The 25,781-nt window shown below is 50.4% G+C and overlaps 1 protein-coding gene and 2 long non-coding RNA genes across 8 annotated transcripts in view; 2 read left to right on the forward strand and 1 right to left on the reverse strand.

Moving 5' to 3' along the window:
* Nucleotides 1–25,781, reverse strand: part of PHC2 (polyhomeotic homolog 2) — a 111,246-nt gene that overhangs the window by 37,043 nt on the left and 48,422 nt on the right. The window contains exons 2-7 of one of the 5 annotated variants that reach the window (XM_021095847.1): nt 16,076–16,300; nt 13,143–13,301; nt 12,066–12,143; nt 11,462–11,626; nt 9,509–9,661; nt 8,100–8,412 (exon numbers count right to left, since the gene is read on the reverse strand). In XM_021095847.1, the coding sequence (XP_020951506.1) occupies nt 8,100–8,412; nt 9,509–9,661; nt 11,462–11,626; nt 12,066–12,143; nt 13,143–13,301; nt 16,076–16,252 (1,045 nt within the window). In that variant the 5' untranslated portion in view covers nt 16,253–16,300. Of the gene's footprint in view, nt 1–8,099; nt 8,413–9,508; nt 9,662–11,461; nt 11,627–12,065; nt 12,144–13,142; nt 13,302–16,075; nt 16,495–25,781 lie in introns of those variants that run through there. The other 4 variants (XM_021095848.1, XM_013999141.2, XM_013999142.2 and 1 more) reach the window with 4 other exon arrangements.
* On the forward strand, nt 4,532–25,443 carry LOC110261134. 2 transcript variants are annotated; one of them, XR_002344968.1, is made up of 3 exons: nt 4,532–4,979; nt 15,993–16,193; nt 25,300–25,443. It is a non-coding gene; the product is annotated as an uncharacterized LOC110261134 (long non-coding RNA). The 2 variants fall into 2 exon arrangements; XR_002344967.1 differs by lacking the exon at nt 25,300–25,443 and adding an exon at nt 19,222–19,341.
* On the forward strand, nt 22,616–23,193 carry LOC110261135. Its single transcript, XR_002344969.1, has 2 exons — nt 22,616–22,941; nt 22,974–23,193. It is a non-coding gene; the product is annotated as an uncharacterized LOC110261135 (long non-coding RNA).

Below are 25,781 nucleotides of genomic sequence, written 5' to 3' on the forward strand. Positions count from 1 at the left end.
GAGGGATTACTGGCACACCCCCTTCCCTGCATCCTCTGCCAGAACTTATCAATAATGGATCTCAATTGATCTCGAGGCTTTAGGTATGCAGGAAAGAGCTCACGGTCCAGAAATGCTGGGAATCTTGTCTCAAAGTAACTGGGAGCTGCAAGCATCCAGGGGTAGGTTTGCTCAAACATGTGTTTTTTGCTGATCTGCAATACTTGACCAGAATGTGGAGTTACCTGGACTAGAGGTGAGGTGAGGCTTCCTGGGAGAGAGAAATGGCATTTTTTACTACTCACCACTCTTCAAGGTTTAGAGAGTTAAGTGAAGAGCCATTTTCAACCATTCATTCACTCAACAAACATTGCTAAGCACCTACTACAGGCTAAGTGCTATGTTTGCTGCTGGCTAAAACATGGTCCCTGGAAGGGGTTACAGTTTAGTAAGAGACAGCTGGTAAACAGATACTCTTGGCATAACTTGGTAAATGTTATGACAGGATGTAAGCACAGAATATTGAGGCATGGAAGAGGGGATTCAGTTTGGGAGAGAATGCAGAAAAGGCTTCCTAGAGTAAGCGTTCAGCATGATTCAGAGTTAGGAAGATGATGAAAGGAAGAGCATGTGAGAAGACTTAGAGGCGTCAAATACCAAGGTGCATTCAGGGACAGACAGGGCTTTTTGCACAGCTGAACCCGGGGTGGCTATGCAAGAGGGGTCAGAGAAGAGGCAGTTTTGGGGTCGAAATTATGCCATCATCCTCCAGAGGCTGCTCATTTCCAAAGACGTCTCATGTGATCAGGCTGCAGGAAGAGACCTGAGATTGAGGTTGACTCTAGAGATCACAGTCTCAAATATACATCAATAGACAAGGAAGCTCCTCTTAGGAAAACCTAAAGCAATAGCCACGTGAATTTTCCGAGGTGCAGTTCTTCCAGGCTGAGAGCTAGGAGGAATATAGGGACAGGGAGGATGGTGCCAAGGGAAGTGTCCCCACAAAAGGAAATAAGTTTACCAAAACGGGGGCACTCCACGGTGGTCTGTGTATGCCTTAATATCTCCAGACCTGCTTGGCAGCTACCTGGCAAAACCATCGAATAGCCTCTGTGAGCAGGATTCCTTATAAAGCAGCTCACAGCATTAAAAAAGAAACCAGGAGTTCCCGTCATGGCTCAGTGAACCGACTAGGAACCATGAGGTTGCGGGTTCGATCCCTGGCTGGCCTCACTCAGTGGGCTGGGGATCTGGCATTGCTGTGAGCTATGATGTAGGTCGCAGACACGGCTCAAATCCCACGTCGCTGTGGCTCTGGCGTAGGCCGGCAGCTACAGCTCCAATTAGACCCCTAGCTGGGAACCTCCATATGCCGCAGGAGCGGCCCTAAAAAAGGCAAAAAAAGAGAAACCACCCATCCTTGGCAAAGGGGTGAGAATACAGCATAAGAGGCTAAAGACACAGGTTTTAGAGTCAGATCTGGTTTGAATCTTGGTTCTGCTACCTATAGGCTTTGCAACTTAAGACAACTTATTTAACCTCTCTGAATCTTCACTACCTGTTCGGCAAATAGGAATACATATTTCATAGAGTAGTTGTTAGTATCAAATGGAATATTATGTTTCAACCATGGAGGAGAGTTTCACTGCCTTTTGTCGTACTTGGTAGATGTTCAAGAAATGGCAGCTTTTCTTAAAATGCTATCTGTATATTGCTTTGAACTTCTCAAAGCATTCTTTTCATTTGGGTCTCATTTATTCTTTATAATCAGCCTCTGAGGCAAATGGGAAGTGTTCCTGTTTCACAAGCAAGGGCTGAGCTGTTTCTGAGAGACTTCTACAGTGCAGCAGGCTCAGGGAAAACTGACTTCAGTTGACAGAGGAGGCATGGTGCCTTGCATCTCACACATGCTCAAAAAATGCTGACGGGCGAGTGAATGGCACAGCCAGCAAGCACAAGTGCAAACAGCAGGCAGAGCCTTAGGTGGAGGCTGCTGAGAACTTTGGAGGTAATCTTGGAGGGATGGACAGTGAAAGCAGAGTGTTAGGCCAGAAGGCGGGAAGTAAGAGGTCAGTGCAGGTCAAGTAAGTCACAAGGGGGTGGGAGTGGGGAAGGAGAGGCAGGGGATCTGTGTGAAGAAGCTGTGAACAATTAGAGTGGTTTAAGGGGCAAGTGGGGAGGGGTCTCTGAAGGCCCCCACTCCAGAATCCCAGTCAGCCTGTCCGAAGTCATTAAGGCACTAATTATGGACTCCTTCCTACAGGCTAGGCATTGTGACTGATGGCTCCTAAACAAGAAAGGAGAAAGTCTTTGAGAAGGTGATTCTGGAAGCTATGAGCAGGATGTTGGGACAGTCAGTTTTAAGCCTGGTACAATCAGCAGGCCTTAAGCAAAGCTGGGAGCCTACCTGGAGGACGTATGGTCAGAGCCTGGTGATAAACTGGGCAGTGGTGGAGGATGGTAATGAGAAGGAAAGGGAATTGAGATCTACCATGAGCCTCCTCCGCGCCGGTCACTTTGCAGGCCATTCATTCATCTTTACAGCATGTTGTACGTATAATGATTCTTGTTTTACAGATGAAGAAATCCATTCTACAGAGATTAAGTAACTTGAGGATGGCCATAAAACTAGCAAGAGACGAAGTTGGGGTCTGAAAGCAGGTCTAACTCCAAAGTCCATGCTTTTCTCATTGCAATGCTCTGGCTCCCTGATGAAGGACAATGAAGTCCAAACAAGCCTCCGGATTGTAAGCCGGGTTCAGGAACAGCTGAGGACTGCGGACAGTGGTCAGGAACCAGGAAGGGGGGTCCTTTCTGTAGAGCAAGATTTCTGGGGGTTTGTTTTTGTTTTGTTTATGAATCTCCAAATTTTAAAATGTGTATGTGGGTGGGGTGATATCCACGTGGGAACATCCTATATTCTGCTGGGAGTCTCCAGGGAAAGGGCAGGACAGGGATGGACGCATGTCAACAAGTCATCTGCTGACAGGTGGCAGGTGGGAAATGTAAGAATAGACAAGCTCTGCCAGAAGGAAGGTGTTGGAGTCAAATACAAGGGGGCACAGACTGAGTATTTTGGGCGTTTCATAGCTAATGGTCGCAGAGCCAGGGAAAAGCCAGGAGCAGCAACATCCACCTACCCGTACAGATGGTCACACACACACACACACACACTCACACACAGGGCTGCTCTGGGTGTAGGTGCCTCCAAGGGCCAACGGAGATAATCTCCCTTCAGTTCCCTTCTGGAATCTTACTCATTTTTCAAGGCACGACTCAAATTTCCACAACCCCTCCTAGAATTTACACTTGTTCGATACTCTAACTCCCATATGGTTGGCATCATGTTTGGCACATAATAGGTGCTAAACCAATATCCGCTGAGCTGAACTGAACAATTAAAGAGAGAAAAGCTATGTGGAGATGGTAGCTAATTATTTTTTTTCCCTGAGTCCTATCGTCTTCATTTCAGAGATGAATAATGATTGTTAGGATTAAATAAGATATGTAGGTTAGGCATTCAATACAGTGCCTGGAACATGGTTGTTCATTAACCAGTAATTATTATTATTAGCTGGCAGCAACCGTGGAAGTAACATCTTAGGAGCCTAGGGTGAAGGATTTCAGGAAGAAAGGAATGCTTCACAGTGCCAAAGCACAGTCTACTCTCTCTCTCTCACACATGTGCGTGCACACACATGCACACACATGCACATTCACAGTATCAAGCAAATGTTAAGCAAAACACTCCCCCATTGATATCTGCTGGCTCCCCCTTGCCTCCCCAAACCAGGAGGAGATGCTTAGTAATCTAAATCCAGTCCTAGAGTGAATGACTGCAATGACTTTCACGGCTGATTGCATGATTTTAACATCAAAATTGTTGGGGATTTGATTCCAGCTAGATGACAGGCCCACCCGTATGTTTTGGTTTCTGTTGGATTCTCTGAGAAAAAGTGTATCTACTCCCCAGTTTGGCAGCTGCTTTGGGGCGGCAAATATGGTACCCCCGGGGTCCTCAAATCAGCAAGCATTGCAATATCCAGCCTATCGCAGTCAGAATCGCCACTCCCAGGCACAAAACCCCCTCTGTGATGAAACAAAGCCACAGTGTGGCAGGCCTTCCCCACAGTGAATTCTCTCTCCTTCCTGAGACCTGAGCAGGGACCAGGCGTCACAACAAAGACCTGGCATCTGGAGCACAATTGTGCCACAAGGGCCCAGGATGTCAAGGATTATCACAGCCTCTCCCTCCTGGTCAGCTGCCTGCTCCTCATCTTTGAGTTTGAGTATGCCTCTAGGCCTTGAATTTAGCCACTAGAAGGGGGGCTCCAAGAGGCAGGCCTCCTATCCGGAGCTGTGGCCCAGCTCCCCTAGGTCTCAGAATTCTCTGGAAGCCAGGCCCACGGGACCTCGCGGCCTGCCCCTCTTCTGCCCCCTGGCTCAGTCCTCGGATCACCCAGAAGCCCAACCTCTCAGGCTGTGCGCTCCGCCCTCTCCGCCCCTCCCCCACCCACCCACCCACCCCTTTTCAGGGCATAAGGGACCTTTTCTATTTGCAGAGCCTAAAGAAGCCCGTTGCCAAGGTGACAGGAGTAGGAACAGCAGGGAGCTTGCCATGGGGGAGGGGCTTTGCCCCCAAACAGCTGTCAGTGGGAGCAGTCCCAGCTGGGACTAGAGCGGTGGCCTGCTCGGGGGAGCAAGCAGCCCCCAGGAGCACACATTCCTCCCCGCTCTCCCCCCACCGCCCCCTTCACCGCAAGTCTCCACCGGTTACGTTCCCTGGGGGCAACCAGCCAGCCGGCTCAAAAAAGGCTCCAATAACAAACAAAAAAACCTGCCGCTCCGCTCCCCCCACCCCCAACGCATGCGCACACACGCTGCTCCCTCAGTTCATTCACACGGGTTGGCTGGGCAGGAGGCCAGAAGTTACCTCCGCCTGGGGAACTGCGACGCCCAGGGCAGGTGCTGCTCCAGGTTGCACCCCCACCCCCGGTCAGGTCAGGAGGATTATTTCAGTCTTTTTAGTTGTTGTTTTTCTAGAGGGACCTGAGGGGATCCGCAGCATCTTAAACTTCCCCGCTGCCTGCCATTTGGCCGGTGGGGGTGGGGAGTGGAACCACAGAGAGGAAGGGGTGGGGGCAGGAAAGGAAGAAAGGGGGCGGTGGGAGGCAGGAACAAAGCCTAGCCTAGCGATCTGTGTCTATGGGGGTCTGTCTTTGTGATCTTTAGCTCACAGCTGCTCTGTAGAAAGTTCTGGGGAACCACTGGTCTCTGTACTGCGTTTAGCCGCATACTGTTAGTCTTAGGCCACACCTGGGGCCCTGGACCCCAGTCTGTTACTCACCGGCCTTCCCCTTTACCAGGCTTAAGAGAAGCAAGCCCAACCACTAGACGCTGCAAAACCCAGTACAGTCTTAGAACTGTTGGGCTCTTCCAGCTTTGGGTCAGTCATAAGAAAGGCCTAGAAAGCCCCAAATTACCGTAAGAACCGAGAGAGGCAAGTACAGCTCGATGATTAAGAACATAAGTTCTGACTCAGCCAGACATGTAATTGGTTTCCAGTTCTGCCACGTACTACTTATGTGACCTTAGGTGACATAATATAGAAAGTTCTTGGGTAACTGCTCTGAGCTTCAGTTTTCTTAACCGTAAAATGGATAAAAACATCTACCTTACAGGGTTCTTTAGAAAGTTAAAGAGGTGGGGTACATATTAACTAGTATAGAACAGAGGTTTTTTTTTTTTTTTTTAAATCAGTGCTTGTCCCCTTGTCCCCTTTCTGCTCAGTTTCTTAAGGCCCCAGGAGGCTTAGGAAGAAACAGAAGAAACCTTTCCTTTGAAGGGTCCTTAGAACCCGGGGCGGGGGGAGGGGTGTGGGGTGTGTGTGTAGGTGTTGGCTTAGATCAAGGGAGAGGTTACATTGTGGCCTGGGCAGAAATGGGCTTCTCGGAAAGTCCTGAATCCCAGATGTTGCTCTATGGTTTGGAGGTTGCAGGAGAAGGAAGAAGAAATGTGAATTTCGGGTCCTTGCTCTAATCTCAGCTGCCATCAATTCATTGTAATGCTCCCCCTCCTCCACCAAGACCTCGCCCTCTGAACCTCAGTTTCTTTCTCCATAAAAGGAAGAGGTTTGACTAGTCCCTGGAGAAAGCAAAGCTGGAGAAATGGCTGGAGCCACAGGGCAGTCAGGCCTCTGCAGGGAGGTACCTGCCTCAGCTTAGAGTGGCCACTGGGGGCAGAGACCACCTCTGTCCTTGAAGCCTCAAACAGGGGAATAAAGGGCTCAGATTCGGATTCTGCCCAGCTCATGTCACCACCTCTCCCCTGTGCCTCCTGTCTTTCTAGAATACCTTCCCCTCCCTTGTGGGGGAGATGACTCCTGCTTTAACACTGAGTGCCTTTCCCTTAGAGGGACAGCATCTCTGACCCATCCTGCCTGGCACTGAGGTGCCCATCTAGGCCCACACTTATGTCACCCTCACTCCTACAGTGGAATTTATGAAATTGAATGGATGTGCTTATATACCTGGCACCCTATTTTTTTTTAATTTTTTTTATTTTAGGGCCCGAGGCATATGGAGGCTAGGGGTTGAATTGGAGCTGTAGTTGCCAGCCTGCACCACGGCCACAGCAACGCCAGATTCGAGCTGCATCTGTGACCTACATCACAGCTCTCAGCAACATCTGATCGTTAACCCACTGAGCGAGGCCAGGGATCGAACCTGCGTCCTCATGGATGCTAGTCAGATTTATTTCCACTGAGCCATGACGGGAACTCCATGGCACCCTCTTTTTGACTGCACACTCCTTCAGGTAAGAAATCACATTTTGACTATGCTAGTTAATCTAGTGACAGGCATCAAGTAGGCTCTCAAGACAGAAATCTGCAGCTTAGTTTGGGTGGTAAAATGCCGGGATCAGGTCAGAGGGTTAGTGATTATTTCAGGGTTGTGACCAGGGTGATTTTTTTAATGCAAGGCCATGGAGTCCACCACTGTATTTCTGTGCTATAACAGCTTGGTCTTGTTTCTGAGACTGATAAGTCTGGCTACCAGGGCTCTTGGCAGATTTTCTCATTAAAGATCGCCTACATAGGCAGCCTGGGAGAATTTCAGCAAGCCGGAAAAGAGTCTAGCCCCAGGGACTACTGATTCATCCTCTTCACAGAATTTGCTTCACAAGTAATCTGCGGGTTTACTACTTTTTTAATCTGCTAGATTTATTCTCAAGTATCACTGTCACCAGCAAGCCTTTCTTGGCACCTCTCCCTGAGGCTAAATGGTGCCTCTGTGATCTTACAGGGCGCAGAGCTCACACCTGTTATAGCACTTATCACACTATATTGCATTGTCCATGTCTGTTGCCCCAGGCTGTGCCCTCCTTGGAGGCCAGGGCCCACATCTTACTGATCTCAGCACACCCGGAACTGGCCACATACCTGGTAAATATTAGTCAACAAATGTCTGTCCAGTGATGAGAAAATAAACTTCTCACTTCCTCCTCTCCCTGGGGGTAAGATCTTATATGCCTCTGGCTAGCCCCTGCCCTTTTTGCTGATTCTTAGAGGATTTTAAAATAGTCCAACTGCCAGAGTTCCATTCATGGCTCAGTGGCTAACGAACCTGACTAGGATCCATGAGGACGTGGGTTTGATCTCTAGCCTCGATCAGTGGGCTAAGGATCTGGCATTGCCGTGAGCTATGGTGTACGTGGCAGACCCAGCTCAGATCCCAAGTTGCTATGGCTGTGGCATAGGCTTGCAGCTGTAGCTCGATTCGACCCCTAGTCTGGGAAGTTCCATATGCCTAAAAAAAAAAAGTCCAACTGCCAACCTCCACCCTCCACTCTCAAGGCCAAGAGCGATGATTGAATCACCATGGTGCCCCTAGAGAGGAAGGTCTCATTTATTCCACTGAGGTGGCTTCCTTCTTTAAAGCTAGACTAGATGCACGAAACAGAATCTGGAGCTGATGAGCATCTCAGGAGGGTAAAGGGGAGTGAGAAACACATGGCTGACATCTTAGCATGTCTGTGGGAAAAAGGAAATTTTCAGTTTCCCCCGACGCACAGTCCTATGGCGTTTTCTGGGATAGGATCCTTCCTCCTGGAGCCCTTACCTGGTGCAATGAGGGGGTGGGTAGCCACAGCGGGCACCACCCGGCTGAGCCCAGCCCGGCCCTCCAAGCTCCCTGGCACACTGCCGTTGCCATCTCCCTTCTTGACTGGCTCCATCACACTGTCACTTATGCCAGGCTTGGCACCTGCAGGGGAACCCTGAGCAGTGTTTCTGCCCTGGGATGGGGTAGGCAGAGGCTGGCTACCACCTGGCGTGGGTTTCAGGGCCAAGCTGGGCAGGACGGGCTGGGTGGGGGTAGGGCCCGAGGCTGCTGCAGTTGGTGTCTGCTGTGTTCGGAGGGTCAAGTTCTGTACCTGGAAAAGAGGGGTCTATAGGAGTCCAGAGAATGTGGGTAGGAGTGATGCCAACACACAGTCCATGCAGGGAAGGAGCTGGGATGGATCCAGGAATGGCCGTACAGGGCAGTGGGGTGTAAAATCAGAAAGAGAGAGAATGAGCTAGGGGCTGAAAGAGGAACCAGGAGCAGGCAGAGTTTCTAAAGGGGACAGAAGGAGTACAAGTTGGACTGGATTCATCAGCAGGAGAAATTAAATTCTGAGCAGGGATGTCTGCCCCAAGTGGGGGCAGGCCCGGGCAGGGAAGTTAGGCTCGCTCTCCCTTCTTTCCTCCCCTCCTCCCCCGTACTACCAGGAAGGGCTGCATACCACTTAGCAAGAATTCCCAGATAGAGCGAGGCCTGGGGCTTCCCACACTGGAAAAGGCCAGGGCAAAAGTGAAAGTTAATTGAACAGTGAGGTCCCCGGGCGAAGGATTATCCCGTCCTCAGGATCAGGTTTACAGCAGGAGGAACATGCTTATTCAGCCCGGTCCCTGGTGCCCTCTGCTGGACACATGGAGGCTGTGCCAGACGCGCCTTTGACAAACCTGACCGTCTTCACCCTGTGGGTCCCCACAGTGCAGCTGGGGACAGTTCCTCTCCCCCACCGCCCACTGCATCTTTACGGCCACAGCAGTGTCTGTGGGCTCCCAGCAGAAGGTGGGGGCCCAAGGCTCATCTTTGGCTCTCTCTTCCATGTCATTTTTCCTGTTTCCTAGAGCTGCTAGCACGTGCTAATCAGAGTGGAATTTTCCTCTTAAAGACAACAGCCACGGAGGCTACCCTGGGGAGGGTGTAAGGTAAAAGGTAGTGACGATCACTCATTATTAGCAGGCACGCGTGCCTCAGCAGGCTGCTGACTCCTGCGTCAGGGGTGGCCGAGGCCTTCTCAGCGGGGAATGAGGAGCAAGTCTAGGAGCTTTAGGACATCCTGTCTCCCACCTGCTTTCCTCGAAGGTCCCAGTCTTTCCAGAGATGCAAAGCTCTTCCAGGGCTCGGGCCCATACCCCGTGTCAGTGCCCCTCTGTGGGGGCGCCCACCCCCCTGCCCTCCCACAAGCATGGAATCCTCACCTGGGCAGGGGTGGGGGGCCGGGCGGGGGAGCCAGTGCCGAGCTCAGGCTGCACAGTAGCGACGGTGGCCGTGGGCGTGAAGATGAGCTGAGGGGACAAAGGAACAGTGCCGCCTAGGCTCCTAGCTACCTGCACCAGGTTACCTGGCTGGGCCTGGAATCACAGGAAACGAGGCGCCTTTTACCTGCCCAATGTGGGCTCAGCCACAGGACACGACAGTTTAGCCGGGGAGCAAACGGGAAAGTGGGGAGGCATGAGAGGGGAAGAGTCCATGGGCTCTCCTGAAAATCTCAGGCGGCTTGTAGTGTCCTGAACCAGGCTGGGCGGTGAAGGGGCAGGGGTTGGGGGCCGTTCTGGGAGTGCACCCAGGTCAGGTTTACTTCAGCAGCCTCTGTGTGGAACTCCCCCCAGAGGGACCAACGATCACAGGACACGCTCAAGTCCCTCTCGGCAGCATCCCAGGGAGCAGGGCCGCTGGGCTGAAACAGATGCCCTGGGACCATATTCTAGATCTGAGTGACTCCCGATGCCAGGTTTGGGTCAGAACAGGACTCTCTGCCAGAAGGGACCAAATTAGCAATATTCTTAGGGTCATTTTTAGATTGGGCTCTGTGTGTATGTTGGGGTGTGTGTATGTGCACACGCACACACACGCAGAGACAACAGTGGTAGAGGAACCAGAATGCCCAGAGCTATACTTGTCTCTGCATTTCTTTCCATGGGGGTGCAGGTGACTGAGGGTCTCTGCATTTCACTCCCACCCCTGCGAGTCTAGCTCAGCATCTGTGGGGGCATGTGGTGTCAGCTCCTCTGAACTCACACGCCTGACTTTGAGGGGATGGTGGCCAGGCTGCCAGGCTCTAGCTGGGGCAGTTGAGTGGGACAAGGGACAGAGTAAAGAGAGGCCAGAGTGGGTCTGGGTGGGGTCACATGGGCTGCCTGGCTCCCTGGAGATGTGGAGGTCCATTCCCCACTGTGTGTCTAAGAGTCTATTCCCTGGGAATGGAATGACCTCAGTGAACTCAGAGTCAAGAGCGGAAGTGCTGGAGCAGGACCGGAAAAGCTCCCAGTGCCAAGTTCTGGGCACAGGAGCCAAGGGAGAGGTGGGGCTGTACAGTCTTCAGGATAGTGCATCGAGGAGCTGGAGGGAGAAGTCTTCGGAATGGGGACTAGGCGCCAGGACTCAGTGACCTGACCCCAGCGTACAGCGAGGCGCTCCTGCCTCCTAGGGCACATGCTGCTGCTTTCCTGGGGAATTCTGCAAATCTTAGAAACCTCTCAGCTTCCTATGGGCCTTTGCACCTCTTAGGATCAGGTGTAAAGAAGGGACTGTAGGTCTGCGTGTTGGAGGCAGATGCTGTTCCGAGCATATTCTGCCCATGCAAGCCCATGTCATGAACAGTTGATAGGGTGACCCTGATGAGAATGGCCCAGCTGGGAGGGCACGTCCTCAAGCTGGCTGCCACCTTCACCACCTGGGCTGGAAGGCACTTTTGGCTCTGAATTAGTGGTGGCCAGTCCCCACAAAGACTGTCGCAGTGGGTAGGACCCCACTCCAGTAGGGTACTTGGATGTTTGTGCATTTGCTTAGCTTACATATCTGAGCGTAGACCACCTGCTCACAGATCCCTGCATTTTCTACCCTAATTAATTTTAGGGAATGGTTTCTGATAAGAAGAGGACAGTTGTTTCACTCTAGGAGGGGGAGGAAGGCAGGCATCATGGGCAATGTTATTTCGGTCTGGAACCCCACCTGTCCTTGAGTCATGGAGCCTATGCCAAAGCCTTCCAGGCCGCCTTCTTTACGCCACCCCTTCTTTCCTGCCAATTGTCCCCCTAGTGCTTCTTGCCCACCCTTCTCTAATCCCCACCCTTCTCTAATAGCTCAGCTCCCAACTCCTCTGCTTCGGTCCTCCCTGCCCACTTGAGCCGTGGTCCAGGCTGGGGACTCACCATCTGTGCCCGTAGATACATCTGTGCTTGGCTTGCAGTCAGGGCTGGAGAAGACGTGTTGCCCAAGAGCACAGCCTGCTGGGCGATGCCCGAGGCTGCTGCTGAGTTGACACTCTGAGCCCGGTTGATGAGCTGCGCTGCTGCTGGCGAGGCGGCCAGGTTGATCTACGGAGAGAGATACATACGAGCCGTAGGAAACAGGCCCTGTGCCCTTTCATCCATTTCTTTCTCTCCCCTCCCCCTCTTCTGTTCCTTGGTGGATCCAGCCTTCTTTGGGATCATCCCAGGTCCTTGGGCCCTGGATCTTCACCCAGCACGGCTGCATCTCTGGCCTACACGCAGAGCTACAGGGAAGATCCGATGCAGAAAGGACTGAGCTGCCAACAGAGAGCCTTGACCTTGGAACGATGATGGGGATTTGTTAAAGGAAGTTAGACAGTAGCATGTCTTTTCTTTTCCTGGCAAGACTAATAGATTCCAGCCATGACTCTACATGGCTAAGGATTCACCACAATGGGTCTGGAAGCCCACGAGCATTGTGGGTAAGGCGGGAGGAGCCGGTTCTGAGGTGTGGGCTCTGCCCACTGCTCCCCGTCCTACTCACCGAGGATGACTGGGCTGGGGCCTGGGCAGACGCACTGCTGCCTGATGTGCTCCCTTGTCTGTTGGCCACCAAGCTTGCCTAGGAAAGAAGAGGTCTTGTCACTGGAGACCCAGATGCCCCCAGTCATTCCCCAGGCTCTCGCCTTCCCCAGGGAAGGACCCTAGGGCAGTGGTAAGGAGTCAAACTTTATTCTGGCTCATCTCTGTGACCTCGAGCAAGTGCCTGTTTCCCTCTTTATAAAGTGGGGAAGATAAGAGTACGTCCCCCGTAGGATTGCGGAAGGATGACGCGAGACAGAGCATTTACACACAAGCACCCACACAGTTGGCTTGGACTGTCAGCACTGGGTCCACCTCTCTTCGGTCCCCGCTTCACCCCTCTCTAAACACCAGCCTCCTGGGCGGCCCCACGTGGAGAGGTGTGCTCGCACTGTCTGGACTGTCCACCTGGCCCCCAGCCTCGCCGAGCTTCTTCTCGTCCCTCAGGGTCAGCTCCCCGTTCCTCCGGCAGACAGCACCCTCTCCCCATCACCCGATCTAAAGTGGTCCTTCTTGCAGGCGGGGCTTATTACAACCATGATACTTAGATGCTTTCTTTCCTTGTCTGTTTGAGCTTCTGTTATTTGCCGTCTCCCTACTATAAGCTCCAAGATGTCCAAAGCGTACTCAGTGCCCAGCACGGACTCTGGCATACAGTAGGTGCCTAAAAGTTCTGTTGAATGGATGACTGAGTTCTTCTTGACCACTAAGGGCAGATGAGCAAGCTGAATGGACAGTGGACACCTCCTTGGACCCTCGGTCCCCTCCCTGCAGTGCAGTGATGCAGTGAGACAGACTGTTCCCTGCCCCTAAGTCCCTTCCTGGAATAGGCAGGTGGAGAGTTCCCGCCACTCCACTCGAGCACTGGGTGGCCTTGGGCAAGATGCTTATCCTCCCAGAACCTCTTTCTGCCTGTGAAAGGACTCCGATGATGACAGCTGTACGTACTCCAGGGGTTTCGTGAGGATGCAGTAAGAGAACATGAGGGGACGTGCGTGCAGTTGGTGGCCTCCTCAGGGTTCCTGTATCATTGTCTTACCTGCTGCACGGCTGCCAGGCTCTGGAGCTGGGCGCTGCTGAGGTGCTGCTGCTGCAGGGCTGCCGTCTGCAGCATGAGGTGCTGCTGCTGGGCCGCGTACATCTGCTGCAGGTACTGGGCCGCTGTGCTGGGCTGCCGGTGCAGGGCCTGCTGGATCACCTGGGGGAGGGAGGGAAGGGGAGGAGCCCGCACTGCACACCCACCCTTTTGGTGGCAGCGAGACCTGCTCAACTCCTTTTTCCCCAGAGAGAGGGACTAGGCCTGGGATCCCCACTCTCCAGGCAGAGGGGAGACATCTGTTTGCAAAGCATCACATGTTCCTGCCTTGTCTATCCTGCGTCTCTCTTCAGCCCATGCTCCTCCCAGATACGGGCAGCATGCACTGCTCTGTCCAGTTCTCAGCCTAGGGGCTGGGAGTTCTTTAAGCCTCCAGTGACCCTGGGTCCCACTCCAGGCTTGTTAGGTACCCCCTTCCCCACAGTTCTGCAACCTCAGGTGAGGGTTACCTGGACCACAGGGATGATGGTGACAGAGGAGACTGAAGCTCAACAAGGCTGAGAGGAGGAAAGGAGTAGGAGGAAAGAGATAAGTCTGAAGGGGGGCTTCTCCAGCTTTGGCCACACAGTCAGCCAAACTAAAACCTCTTCAAGAGCAACACCCTCCCAGCAGAGTGTGCTCTCAGCTGCTTTGGAAGGTCCTATCAGTTCCTCAGAAGACAGTTCCCTTGACCTTGTAGAGTAGGGATGCTGCAGCCACTGGGATGCTGCAGCTACAGGGATGCTGCAGCCACTGGGATGCTGCATTCCTCTTTTACTCTTTCTTTCCTTCTCTCCATCACTCCCTCTTTTGAGCCACCATCTCCCATTCCCCAGCCTTACTGCTATTCTCTTTCCTGATGGGACTGGTGAGCTACAGTCTCTAGGAAATAATAAAAGGCTGTTCTTTGATCTCCCCCGCCCCCCGCCCGCCAAACCTCTCCCTCCCGCCAGGAACAAGGAAAAGCGAATGCCTTTCCTCCATCCCTGAGACCCTCTATCTTCTCATTAGCCCCAGACATTTCTGCTCCCATCTCCTTACCTGCCGTCTTCCCATGGGGGTGTCCTACCCTGGCCCTGGCCAGGCTTTGGCCCACTTCCCCACTTAGCTCTGCTGAGTCCCTGGCTGCCGGGCTGCCCCCACTCTGTGTTCTGCTCCAGCAGTTGGGCCTCCAGTCCTGTTCTCCCTGGCTTGTTGTCATTTCTAGGGGTTGGCAGCTTTCAGGCCAGACAACCTCTGGCTGCCTGTAAAAACAGGCTGATATCCCAGATTCTCCCTGGCCCCTGGGGTCCCCCAGATACTTCCACCCCACCCTACTCCTCCATATACTTTCTTCCGTACACTTTCCCCTCTGAGGGGCCTGGTTTCCATGAACTCAATTCCTTTTATTGCTTGTTCTTCTCGGAATGTGTTCTCCTTTGTCTTAGCCTCTCTATTTTCCTTAGACTCCGAAAAGCACCTCCTAGCCATCCAGACAGGAGTAATAGAGTTACTGTGACTTCTTCTCACTGGAGGATGTCAAGGAATAGAACCAGGAGATACCCCAGTGCTTCTGCTTGGGTTTGGAACACAACTCTGGGTCACTCATCTGTCCAAGCAGAAACTCCAATCCCTTTTGCCTAGAACTGTGGTGAGGAGCAGGAGGAGGGCTCATCCTAATGTCAGCTGCTAGAAATTGGTGCTAAAATACTCATGTGCAAAGGGGCTGGGGAAGGAGGCCGGGTGGGATGGAAGCTTGGTTTTATTAAGTTTGAGGCAGAGATAACTGGGAAAGGGAAGATTTTAGAGTAGCTGATGGTGTCTTCTTCTTTTTTTGGGCCACACTCCCAAAACATTTAGAGGTTCCTGGGCCAGGGATCGAACCTGTGCCACAGCAATGACCCAAGCTGCTGCTATGACAATGCTGGATCCTTAACCCACTGCAAGGGAACTTCCAATGGTGTTCTCTTTAACTAGGCTTTTCAGACCCTCTCACTGTCTGCTCTGGCTTCTCCTCCATTCCCTAATCAGAGCCTTGGGCCAAAGCAGGATGAGGTCACTTGTCTAGAAGATCTAAACTGCAACATCAAAGTTGTTAGAGTAAACACGTCTTGGCTGCAGTCTCTCTTTTCTGCCTATTTTATCCAGGAGCCTCAAACAGACAATGCGGTGACTAAGAACACAGTTGTGGGGGGAGAAACAGGTTCTGCTTTTTTGTCTTGACCTGAGTGACCTTGGACAAGTCACGACCTCCTCTGAACCTCAGTTTTCACAATTAGAAAATTGTGCCTCATAATAACCATCCTCACAGCTGGAGGAGAAGATGAATATGCAAACACTTCATACAGTGTGGGGTGCGCAGGGCAGATGGCCACATGTGTCAGGACTGTGCTTTGGAACAGGGTGTCATCACCCTGAAGGCTGGCAGATGACACTTTGCACACCGCTGCTTTAGGGAAGAAGGTAAAAAGCTGCAAAGGCAAAGGATTGTTTGGGGGTTCTTTTTTTTTTTTCTTTTCTTTTTTGGTCTCGTGTGTAAGAAACTTAGATATGTTACATGGCAGTAGTCACTTAGACAGTGGGTCTAGATTGTAGCTGCGCAGCTGCCAGTCGTTTTGTCTGCTTGACAGATTTACTTCTCTGCCCCTTATAATTTCACATGTCTGTCCTCCCCAAGCGGGACTCTGGGATCTGAATCACCAGGTAAGATAGGAATTTTCTGGTAAATATCCCCACTCTCTCCAGACTTCCTTGACTGAACCCATCCAGCATCACTGCTCCTCTAACACTACTCTGCTATCTACCCACTAACATACACTCTTGTGCCCATTCTAGGTTCAGCACCCAGGTTGTCCTCCCAGACGTTGCCAACATGTCCTCTTGCCAGCCCGGAGGTGACTACCCAGGTGGTGTCTTACCTGGACAGTCTGCCGGTCAGGAATGCCACTGTATACAGAAATCTGGGGCCCTGCAGGGCGGCCACTTCCACCACTGTTGCTGCTGTTGCCACCGCCGCTGCTGCTACTGACCCCACTGGTACTGCTGGTGACACTGGCACTGCTAGACGTGTGGGGGGGCGGCAGCTCATTCTCCATGGCCTGTAGGATGGCACGGAGCTCAGGTGGCAGAAGGGCAGGCAGGAACTGGGAAGAAAGAGGCAGAAGGGAAATGCTCAGTGAACGGGTACTAGAGAATGCACGCGTGGGCGCCCGCTCCCCACCAGCCTGCAGTGGGACCACTTTTGAACCGAGGGCTTGAGTCATACCTGCCACTGGGAGGACAGGACCAGGCTTGGCTCACTAGGTGAGGGGGAAATCAGGTCGGCCTGAATCTAAACTCTAGGACCTGTTGTTATTTATTTATTTATTGTCTTTTGGGGCTGAACCTGCAGCATATGGGAGTTCTCAGGCCAGGGGTTGAACAAGAGCTGCAGCTGCCAGCCTACACCACAGCCACAGCAACGCCAGATCTGAGCCATGTCTATGACCTACACCAGAGCTCACGGAAATGCCAGATCCTTATCCCACTGAGCGGCGCCAGGGATCGAACCCAAGTCCTCATGGATACTAGTCGGGTTCGTTGCCGCTGAGCCACGAAGGGACCTCCTTAGGACCTGTTATTCTGCCAGAGGAGGTAATAGACAGCCACGGAGGTAGGTTCCCCAGGACAGCCTTTCTGGCAGTGATCTCAGGGACCATCTCTCAGACTGTCCGCTTTTCGTCACTGAGGTGGAGAAATTGAACATCACAGAAATGAATACGTGTCCATATTTATACAGGCAGTTCTTGAAAGAATTGGGATTAAAGACTCTCTAGAGAGAAGAGATTGAGAGAAAGAGGCAATAAAATAAGCTGAAGTGTTCATTTTGTTTCCCAGGCCAGGTGTGCTTCAAGTACATTTGGAGTCTCTATTTCCCTGATGAAGGGCTCTCTGGATTAATGCGGAGCAGGATACCAGGTTGAGCAGCTTGGTTACAATCGCAGGTTTTGGAGTCAGAAAGACTTAGGTTTGAGTCCTAGCTCTGCCACTTTCCAGCTGGAAAACCTTGGCAAGTCACGCTTCTCTAAGCTTCTGTCTCAGTCTGGCATACACAACAATATATGGCTGTTGGGAGGATAAAGTGATTTAATGATACGAAGCACTAAACGAGGTATCAAGCATATACTGAGTGTTCCTTAGGCAGTGGCTGTTACCGTGGTCCTCAAAACCATCCCCAGCCTGGTTCTCACTGCCTGGTTCCAACAGATCAGTCCTCTTCCAAAGTGGAACTGGCAGAGCCCAATGAACTTTATTTTTTGTTTGTTTGTTTGTTTTTTGTCTTTTAGGGCCACACCAGTGGCATATGGAGGTTCCGAGGCTGGGGTCAAATCAGAGCTGTAGCTGCTGGCCTATACCAGAACCATAGCAACGTGGGATCTGAGCCGTGTTTGTGACCTACACCACAGCTCACAGCAATGCCAGATCCTTAATCCATTGAGTGGGGCCAGGGATTGAACCCGTGTCCTCATGGATGCTAGTTGGGTTTGTTAACCACTGAGCCACGACGGGAACTCCTCAATGGACCTTCTATTCCCATCACTAAGGGTGCTGGAAATTCCTTCAGGGAGTGTCCTGTGATGGGGATTCAGAACTTGAGGCTGCATGTCCCCTCAGCCCCTCAAGGCAGTGTGTTTAAGAGTCGAGAAAGGCTGGGGAAGGAGGAAGTGGTGGGAGATTTCTACCCATGTCTGAGATCAAGCTCCTCTCTTCTTCTTTCATGCTATTCTCAAAATCCTAATTACACACACACACACACACGTATGTCTTTTCCTTCTACCCATTCCTTCCTACATCTAAAAACAGCACTTCTTTGTCATTCCATCATAGTCATTCAATGCTCTGCTTGTAGATCATACCAACTTGATAAACAAAAATATGATTAGTGCAAAGAAGAAAAATAGCCTGTCACCCTCCTCCCAGTGCTGCTCAGGGTGGATGTTGTCCACATTCCTCAGAATGCCTTTCTCAGACTGGTGGGTTTCACCATGGGCTGCAAAAACCATGGGCAAAAGCTCAAAGTATGGGGGTGAGGAATCCAAGCTACTCCCCGTGGACAGGCAGCAAGGTGAGGTTCAGAGGCCTATGGCTTCCAAGGCAGTGCAGCAGCCAGCAAACAGTACCTAATACCTGGGTCCTTAAGCAGTGATTTCCCCTCATGGTTTTTTTTTTCCTTATTATTATTATTTTTTTTAAGGACCACACCTGCAGCATATGGAAGTTCCCAAGCTAGGGGCTGAATAGGAGCTGCAGCACCGCAGGCCTACACCACAGCCGCAGCAAAGCCAGATCTGAGCATCTATGACCTACACTGCAGCTTGCAGCAACGCCCAATCCTTAACCCACTGAGTGAGGCCAGGGATTGAACTGGATACTGGCCAGGTTCTTAAACCACTGAACCACAATGGGAACTCCCTCCCCTAATGTTTATATGTCTGTTTCTGCTGCCACAGGGCAAGACCCTCTGCCATGAATTCCCCTTGTCCTGAACTGCTGTCAGCTCTGGGCCTCATTTTGGCCACTCACTTGTTAAATATGCTTATGATGATAATGGTGGTGCAGGTTGATGAAACACCAAAGTCACCAAGTATTTCTTGTGCTCTGCTGAGTTGAAATCTACCTTATGTTCCATAGAAGGAAGGGTCTCACTGGGTAGAAAGCAGTAGAAGGCATAATGCTGATCATGCAGAAACTGACAGCTTAGTTGTAGAAATGAGGCTCGGTTGGAGTTTTAAGGTTATTGAGCTATAAGTCAGTAAATAAGAGTTATGTTCAAACTTGGAATACCCCACAGAATCCCAGAGTCTTCTCTTATTTAGTTCAGTGCCCCACTCCTTTCCCCAGATTGTTGACCAGAATTGGGTTTCTGTTCTTGCTTTGCATCCCACCCTAGGAAATCTCAAGGGAAGAACTTATAAACTAAACAATCACATGGGAAAACAGGGCGGCAGCCACAGCAAACTAAGGAGAGGGCAGTCTACATCCTGGATGATCAAGCCTCAGTGCATTTTTTTTTTTTCTTTTGCAGTGGCTAGGGTAGATCTTGGGCCCGATGTGTCCTCAATCCTTGGTGAGAAATAACACAAGACAGCATTCTCAAGAGCGCATGGCATTCCGTTATGGAAGGACTGCACAGGCAAGACAGCAACTGCGCCCCATACAGGGGAGAGAGGTTGACCTTAGCCATGTGTGTGGGGGGAATAGGTTTCCTGAATTCTCTCCCCCACTGGCCCCCTCCTTTCTGTTGCCAAGCCTGCCTTTCCTTTCTCTTCATCCCCTCATCTGGGCTTCTGTACCCCCTCTTCTGCTTTTCCCTTCCTGTCTTCTTCATTTTGGTCCCTAACCCCTGGTTTTCCCATTCTCCTTGCTACCCCCCTGCTCCCATCCTCTTGCACACCTGTGCTCACACCTGCCCTACCTGGTGGCACAGCTGGCTTCACCCTCCTGTGTGCTCGTACCCACCCCTCCCCTCCTCTTTCTTGAACATGTGCTTATCTCCCCCTCCACTCCCCCCCCCCATTCCATTGACCCTGTCTGGCTGCTCTGTTACTCTGATGAATTCTCTCCCCTCTCCTGCCCTCTTTGCTCCCTCCCCACACCCTCTCCTAGCTGCAGCTGGCTGGGCTCATTGTGGGTTGCTCCCTGGTTCCAGCTCCCTCTCCTCTAAGCTCTCTCCTCTAAGCATATAGAAAAATGTGCTTAAATTGTAGAGGTTAATGAAGCCATTGAAGCCTTGTCCATTAGCTCTGGACTCTTGTTTCTTAGTCGGTAGGGATTGGGTATAAAGTACAAACTTAAAGATCAAAATTACATTGCTGACCCTATGCCAAGTTCCAAATGAGTGCTGAGACCATACCTGCTGGCGCTCAGAAGCGTGAAGTGTTAAGGAACGTGTGTGTGTGTGTGTGTGTGTGTATGTGTGTGAGAGAAGGGGGAAGTGGAGGGGGTTACACTAGGCTTTGGGAATGCCAAGACCAATGCTACTGCTGTGTGGTTGGTGCTGTGGGGAGAACAGATCGCCGGCCCTCCCCTCTGCCATTCTCTGGTGTCTTAATTTTCCCAGGAAGGGCAATGTGCTAAAGCAGAAAGAACATGGACCTAGGAGTCAGGTAATCCCAGCTTTGGGAATGCCAGCTCCACTGTGACCAATTGTACAGCCTTGGGCAATGCAGTTGACCTCTCTTAGTCTTGGTTTCTTAAACTGCAGAACTGGGTAAGAATACCTCTTTGGAGTGGTGGTGGTGGTAATATGGGTTAGGATGAATCTCTTAGCCTCATTCCACCTTTTTAACCTGATATTCTAATTTTTTTTTTTTTTTTGCTCTTTAGGGCCACATGTGTGGCATATGGAAGTTCCCAGGATAGACGTCAAATGGGAGCTATAGCTGCCGGCCTATGCCACAGCCACAGCAACACAGAATCTGAGCCTCATCTGCAACCTACACCACAGCTCATGGAAACGCCAGTTCTTTAACCCACTGAGCAAGGCCAGGGATTGAACCCATGTCCTCATGGATGCTAGTTGAGTTGGTTACTGCTGAGTCATAGGGGAACGCTCTAGCCTGATATTCTACAATGCAAGTCCACTGCTCTGGCCTGGAGGATCTGCTTGCTTTCTCCCAAATATCACATGCCCACATGCTCATGATTACCTCCTCTGCTCTTTAATTTTGATGAAGTCCCATTTAACTTTTTTTGTATGGTTGCCTAAAGAAACCATTATCTAAGAAACCATTGCCTAATCCAGTGTAATGAAGATTTATACATAGGTTCTTTTCAAAGAGTTTTATAGTTTAATTTGGACATTTAGGTCTTTGATTCATTTTGGATAATTATTGTATACGGTGCCCACTTATGTTGTAAAACCATTGCCACCATCTATTTCCAGAATTTTCACCACTCCAAACAGAAACTCTGTCATCATTCAGCAATAATTCCTTCTCTCCCTCCATGTCTATCCCCCAGGAAATTCTCAGTTACTTTGTCTCTTTGAATCTCTATTCTAGATATCTTGTATCTGTGGAATCATACCATGTTTGTCCTTTTGTGTCTGGTTTATTTCATTTAGCATGATGTTTTCAAGGTTTATCCATGCTGTAGCATGTATCAGAATTTCATTCTTTTGTATGGCTGAATAATGTTCTGTTGTATGTATATATCACACTTTGTTCTTCCATTCATCCACTGATGTACACTTGTGTTATTTCCACATGTTTGGCCATTGTGAATAACACTGCTGTACAAGTATCTGTGTGAGTTCCTGCTTTCAATTCTTTTGGGTATATATTTAGGAGTGGAATTGCCGGACCATATGGGAGTTCTACGTTTAGCTTTTTGAGGAACCACCAAACTGCCCCCCCCCCTTTTTTCTTTTTAAGGCAGCATCTGTGACATATGGAAGTTCCCGGGCTAGGGGTTGAATTGGAGCTGCAACTGCCAGCCTAGGCCACAGCCACAGCAACCGGATCTGAGCTGTATCTTCGACCTACACCTCAGTGAGTGGCAACGCTGGATCCTTAACCCACTGAGCGAGGCCAGGGATCGAACCTGCATCCTCATGGATACTAGTTGGGTTCTTAACCCACTGAGCCACAGTGGGAACCCTGGATTCTTTTGCATGTGAATATTCTTACAGCCCCTGCACCATTTGTTGAATTACCTCTGTTCTCAGGCCCACACAGTTTCCCTGCTAAGCTTCTCACTGTGGCAAATGACCCCCACGAGCAGATCCTGCTGCCTCCCCAGCCTCCTTTTCTACATTACACCCTCACTGGGGTCAGCATTATTCTGAATGACATGAAGGTCTGGACACCTAGTCATTTCCTACATCTGTGGTTTTACTCATGCTGTTCCCTTCCCTAAAATGCCTGCCTTCCGTTTTTCACTTAACCAACTTCTTAGATCATCAAAACAACTTGAATCTCTCCTGTGAAACAGTCACTGAATGCATCTTCTTCTAACACTTCTCTTGCTTCCTCCAGACAAGGTCCTGATTTGTTCCTTAAAGCCATCCAATTGGTTGGCTGCTCCCATGACGTCTTATCTTTCTCCTAGCACTTGTAATGTCGTATCACAAGAAAGAGATTTGCTTATGTTTCTCTGGACTCCTAGAGAAAAGGGATCACATTCTGCTTTCTGATATATACCTAGTGTTTCATTCCATAAATGTCTGTTGAACACAAGTGCTTGACATAACGCCACATTCCATCACACTTCTCATCTAAAAGCTCACCTTATTTTCTACTTCATCTGCAGAATTCACACCAACTACTTTATTTATTTTTTATTTTTATTTTTTGCTTTTCAGGGCCACACCTGCGACACATGGAAGTTCCCAGGCTAGGGGTCGAATCAGAGCTACAGCTGCCAGCCTATGCCACAGCCATCGCAATAGCAGATCTGAGCTGTATCTGCAGCCTATACTGCAGCTCACAGCAACGCCGGATCCTTAACCTACTAAGCGAGGCTGGGGATGGAATCCATGTCCTCATAGATACTAGTCAGTTTCATTACCACTGAGCCACAACGGGAACTCCACACCAACTATTTTAAAGCATATACCACGGGTGCTCTAATTTCAGTACCTTCCATCAGTGGTATCTATTCTAGTCATATTGATTATTGAGCACCTATTGTATGTCAAGCATTAGAGCAGATGCCATATATACACATATATATACATGACCTCCCTTAGGAGGTAGGTCTTCCAATTTGCCAATGAAGAACTTATCAAAGTAACCTATTTAAGGTCCTCACAGAACTAAGTCCTCACAGAACTAGGTCCTCACAGAACTAGGATTCAAAACCAAGTCTGACTCTAAAAGCCAGAAGTCTTCCCACACTACACCCGTGAGACTCCACCCATAGTTTCACCCTGAGCAAGTATTTCAGTGACATTGGCCAAGGTCTATATTGGAGCATACCAGATGAAAGGAATTTAATCCCTAATTATTAATTCATGTCTATTAAATATTTTTATTAAAGTATAGCTGATTTTCAATGTTGTGAATGTCTATTAAATATTTTATACTTACAAAATAACCTCTCTATTGACATACAAAGGATAAGATGCATGTGTACCCACCAATTAATTTAAGAAATTGGGAGTTCCCATTGTGGCGCAGTGGTTAATGAATCCGACTGGGAACCATGAGGTTGCGGGTTCCATCCCTGGCCTTGCTCAATGGGTTAAGGATCCAGCGTTGCCGTGAGCTGTGGTGTGGGTTGCAGATGTGGCTCGGATCCCGCGTTGCTGTGGCTCTGGTGTAGGCTGGTGGCTACAGCTCTGATTCGACCCCTAGCCTGGGAACCTCCAAATGCCGCGGGAGCAGCTCAAGAAAAGGCAAAAAGACAAAAAAAAAGAAAAAAAGAAATCGAACATGACCATAATCTCCCTTGTTTTTCCTCTGCAAAAATGGAGGCTTCCTTTTTGGGGACATGAGTTGTCCAAGGAGACGGGCTCTGCTGACAGTCCTCCAGCAGCATGGGCATGGAGGGCAACCCCCAAAACCCCCCTGGACTCATGCTGGTGAGGATTTACTCAACCAGAGGGTTGGCTTTTGCCCTGAGGAGAAATCTGAGGCAAGGGTCCTGCCATATGTCACATTCTCACTGGTCTCCTAGTGGAAAGGAAGTTGGGTTAGCAGAAACAGAACTAATTAGGAAGTGTAACGCAGTATAGAAGCTTTCAAACTTGTTCTACTATAGTTCCCATCACTGAACCCAAGCTTCCAGGGCCTTCTGCCTCAAAGCCCTGCTCTTTGGGAAGCAAGGGAGGCTCTTAGGCTCAGTGCAGGCCATTGAGGCACATGTGGTCTCCTTACACCCCGACCCTGGGCCCCACATTAGAAAATCTGAACATAGGAGTTCCCACTGTGGCTCAGTCAGTTAAGAACCCAACTAGTATCCATGAGGATGTGGGTTTGATCCCTGGCCTGGATCAGTGGGTTAAGGATCCAGCATTGCTGTGAGCTGTGGTGTAGGTCGCAGATGCAGCTGGGATCCCATGTTGCTGCGGCTGTGGTGTAGGCCAGCAGCCGCAGCTCTGTTTCGACCCCTAGCCTGGGAACTTCCATATGCTGTGGGTGCAGCCCTAATAAGAAAAAAAGAAAAGGAAAAGAAAAAAGAAAATCTGAACACAGACTTGTATGTATTCGGGCTTTAAGCATTTTATACCCCTGTTCAACTTCCCTTTAATTCCTACCCTTATTCTTCCCTTCTCTTCCTTCTAACTAGTTCCTTATTTCTCCCCCAAGGCCACCCATCGCTGTGGCCTCCCACCATGAACCACAGCCAAATCTGATTAATGGCTAATGTCTAGAAGTGGAAGTCTTGTTTTTCGCTGGGTTCCAACTTGCTGTGTGGTTTTGTGTGAGCCGGGGCTCTGAAAGCTGGGATTCGTACTTTAGTCAATGCTCCCTCCCAACACGTTGAATGCTGTACTGACTGGAACCGGCTCTGATGGTGATCTGATTACAGGTCTCAGCTGCCCACGAGGCCTGAGACCAGCAGCTGGAGAAGTGCTGAGGGTCTGGCCCTCCCAGGAGCCACCAAGTCTGGGGAACAGTAGGCCTTTGTCCCCAGGGTCCGGGAAATCCATTTGCTGCGGATTACAGCTGTGACAGAGGTTCCAGGGACGTAGAGGGGAAAGAAACTGAAAACAGAGCGCTCCAAATGGAGCTTGAAGCCCTGGGGCTCCTCCTAATGGAAGCACAGACTTGATGGGAGATGGGCAGTCTGGTCCTCCCCACAGCCCCCAGTGGTGTCATCAGCCCGTAGTGGCTCTGAGTTGGAGAGTCTGAAAAGCAGGTGATGCTGTCCTTTGCTATGGCTCTGCCTCTCCTCTGGCCGCTTCTCTGTCCAGGTATAAGTCGGTATTAGCAAAGTGTGCGGCCTCTCTAGACACAGGGGCCCAGGGGAGGCCTTCTTATGCCTCCTTACAGCTGCTGCGTCACCCTAAGTGTCCCGATTTGCACTAATCTGATTACGCCTCTGGCAGCTGGCTGAGGTTATACTGATACGTTGGAAGCAGGCCAAATGGAATCAGCTCAAACCTCCTCAAAAAGTTCCTCCCTCCCCACCCGGATCCTCTCTGTGTCTCCTTTAGTGTCTCTGGAAACTGAAGCGAGAGCTCACAAAGGCAGAAACGAAGGATGAGACGTTAAAACTGGCCGTGTGGTCCTAGCAATCAGAGTGGAACAATTTCACTGGGAAACAGAACCCAACAAATAAACAATGTTTTTAAAGACAAGTGCTGCGATGCATTTACTTGTTTTACTTTGAAATAATTTTGGACTTAACAGGAAAAGTTGGGAAAATAGACAAGGGTTTCTCTATACTCTTCGCCCAACTTCCTCTAGTGTTAACACCTCACGAACCGCAGTGTGATGATCAAAACCAGGAGATTGATACACTATTATTAACCCAACCATAGACCTTATTTGGTCCCTTCTCTGGTCCAGGACATCACACAGCTTTGGTTGTCGTGCCTCTCAGTCTCCTCCAATCCGTGACGGTTTTGTCTTGCCCTGTCTTTCACTCCATGGACATTTTCGACGTGTACTGGTCTGTGATTCTCCAGACTGGCCC

This window comes from Sus scrofa, chromosome 6 (genome assembly GCF_000003025.6).
Source record: "Sus scrofa isolate TJ Tabasco breed Duroc chromosome 6, Sscrofa11.1, whole genome shotgun sequence".
In the NCBI taxonomy this organism is placed as follows: Eukaryota; Metazoa; Chordata; class Mammalia; order Artiodactyla; family Suidae; genus Sus; species Sus scrofa.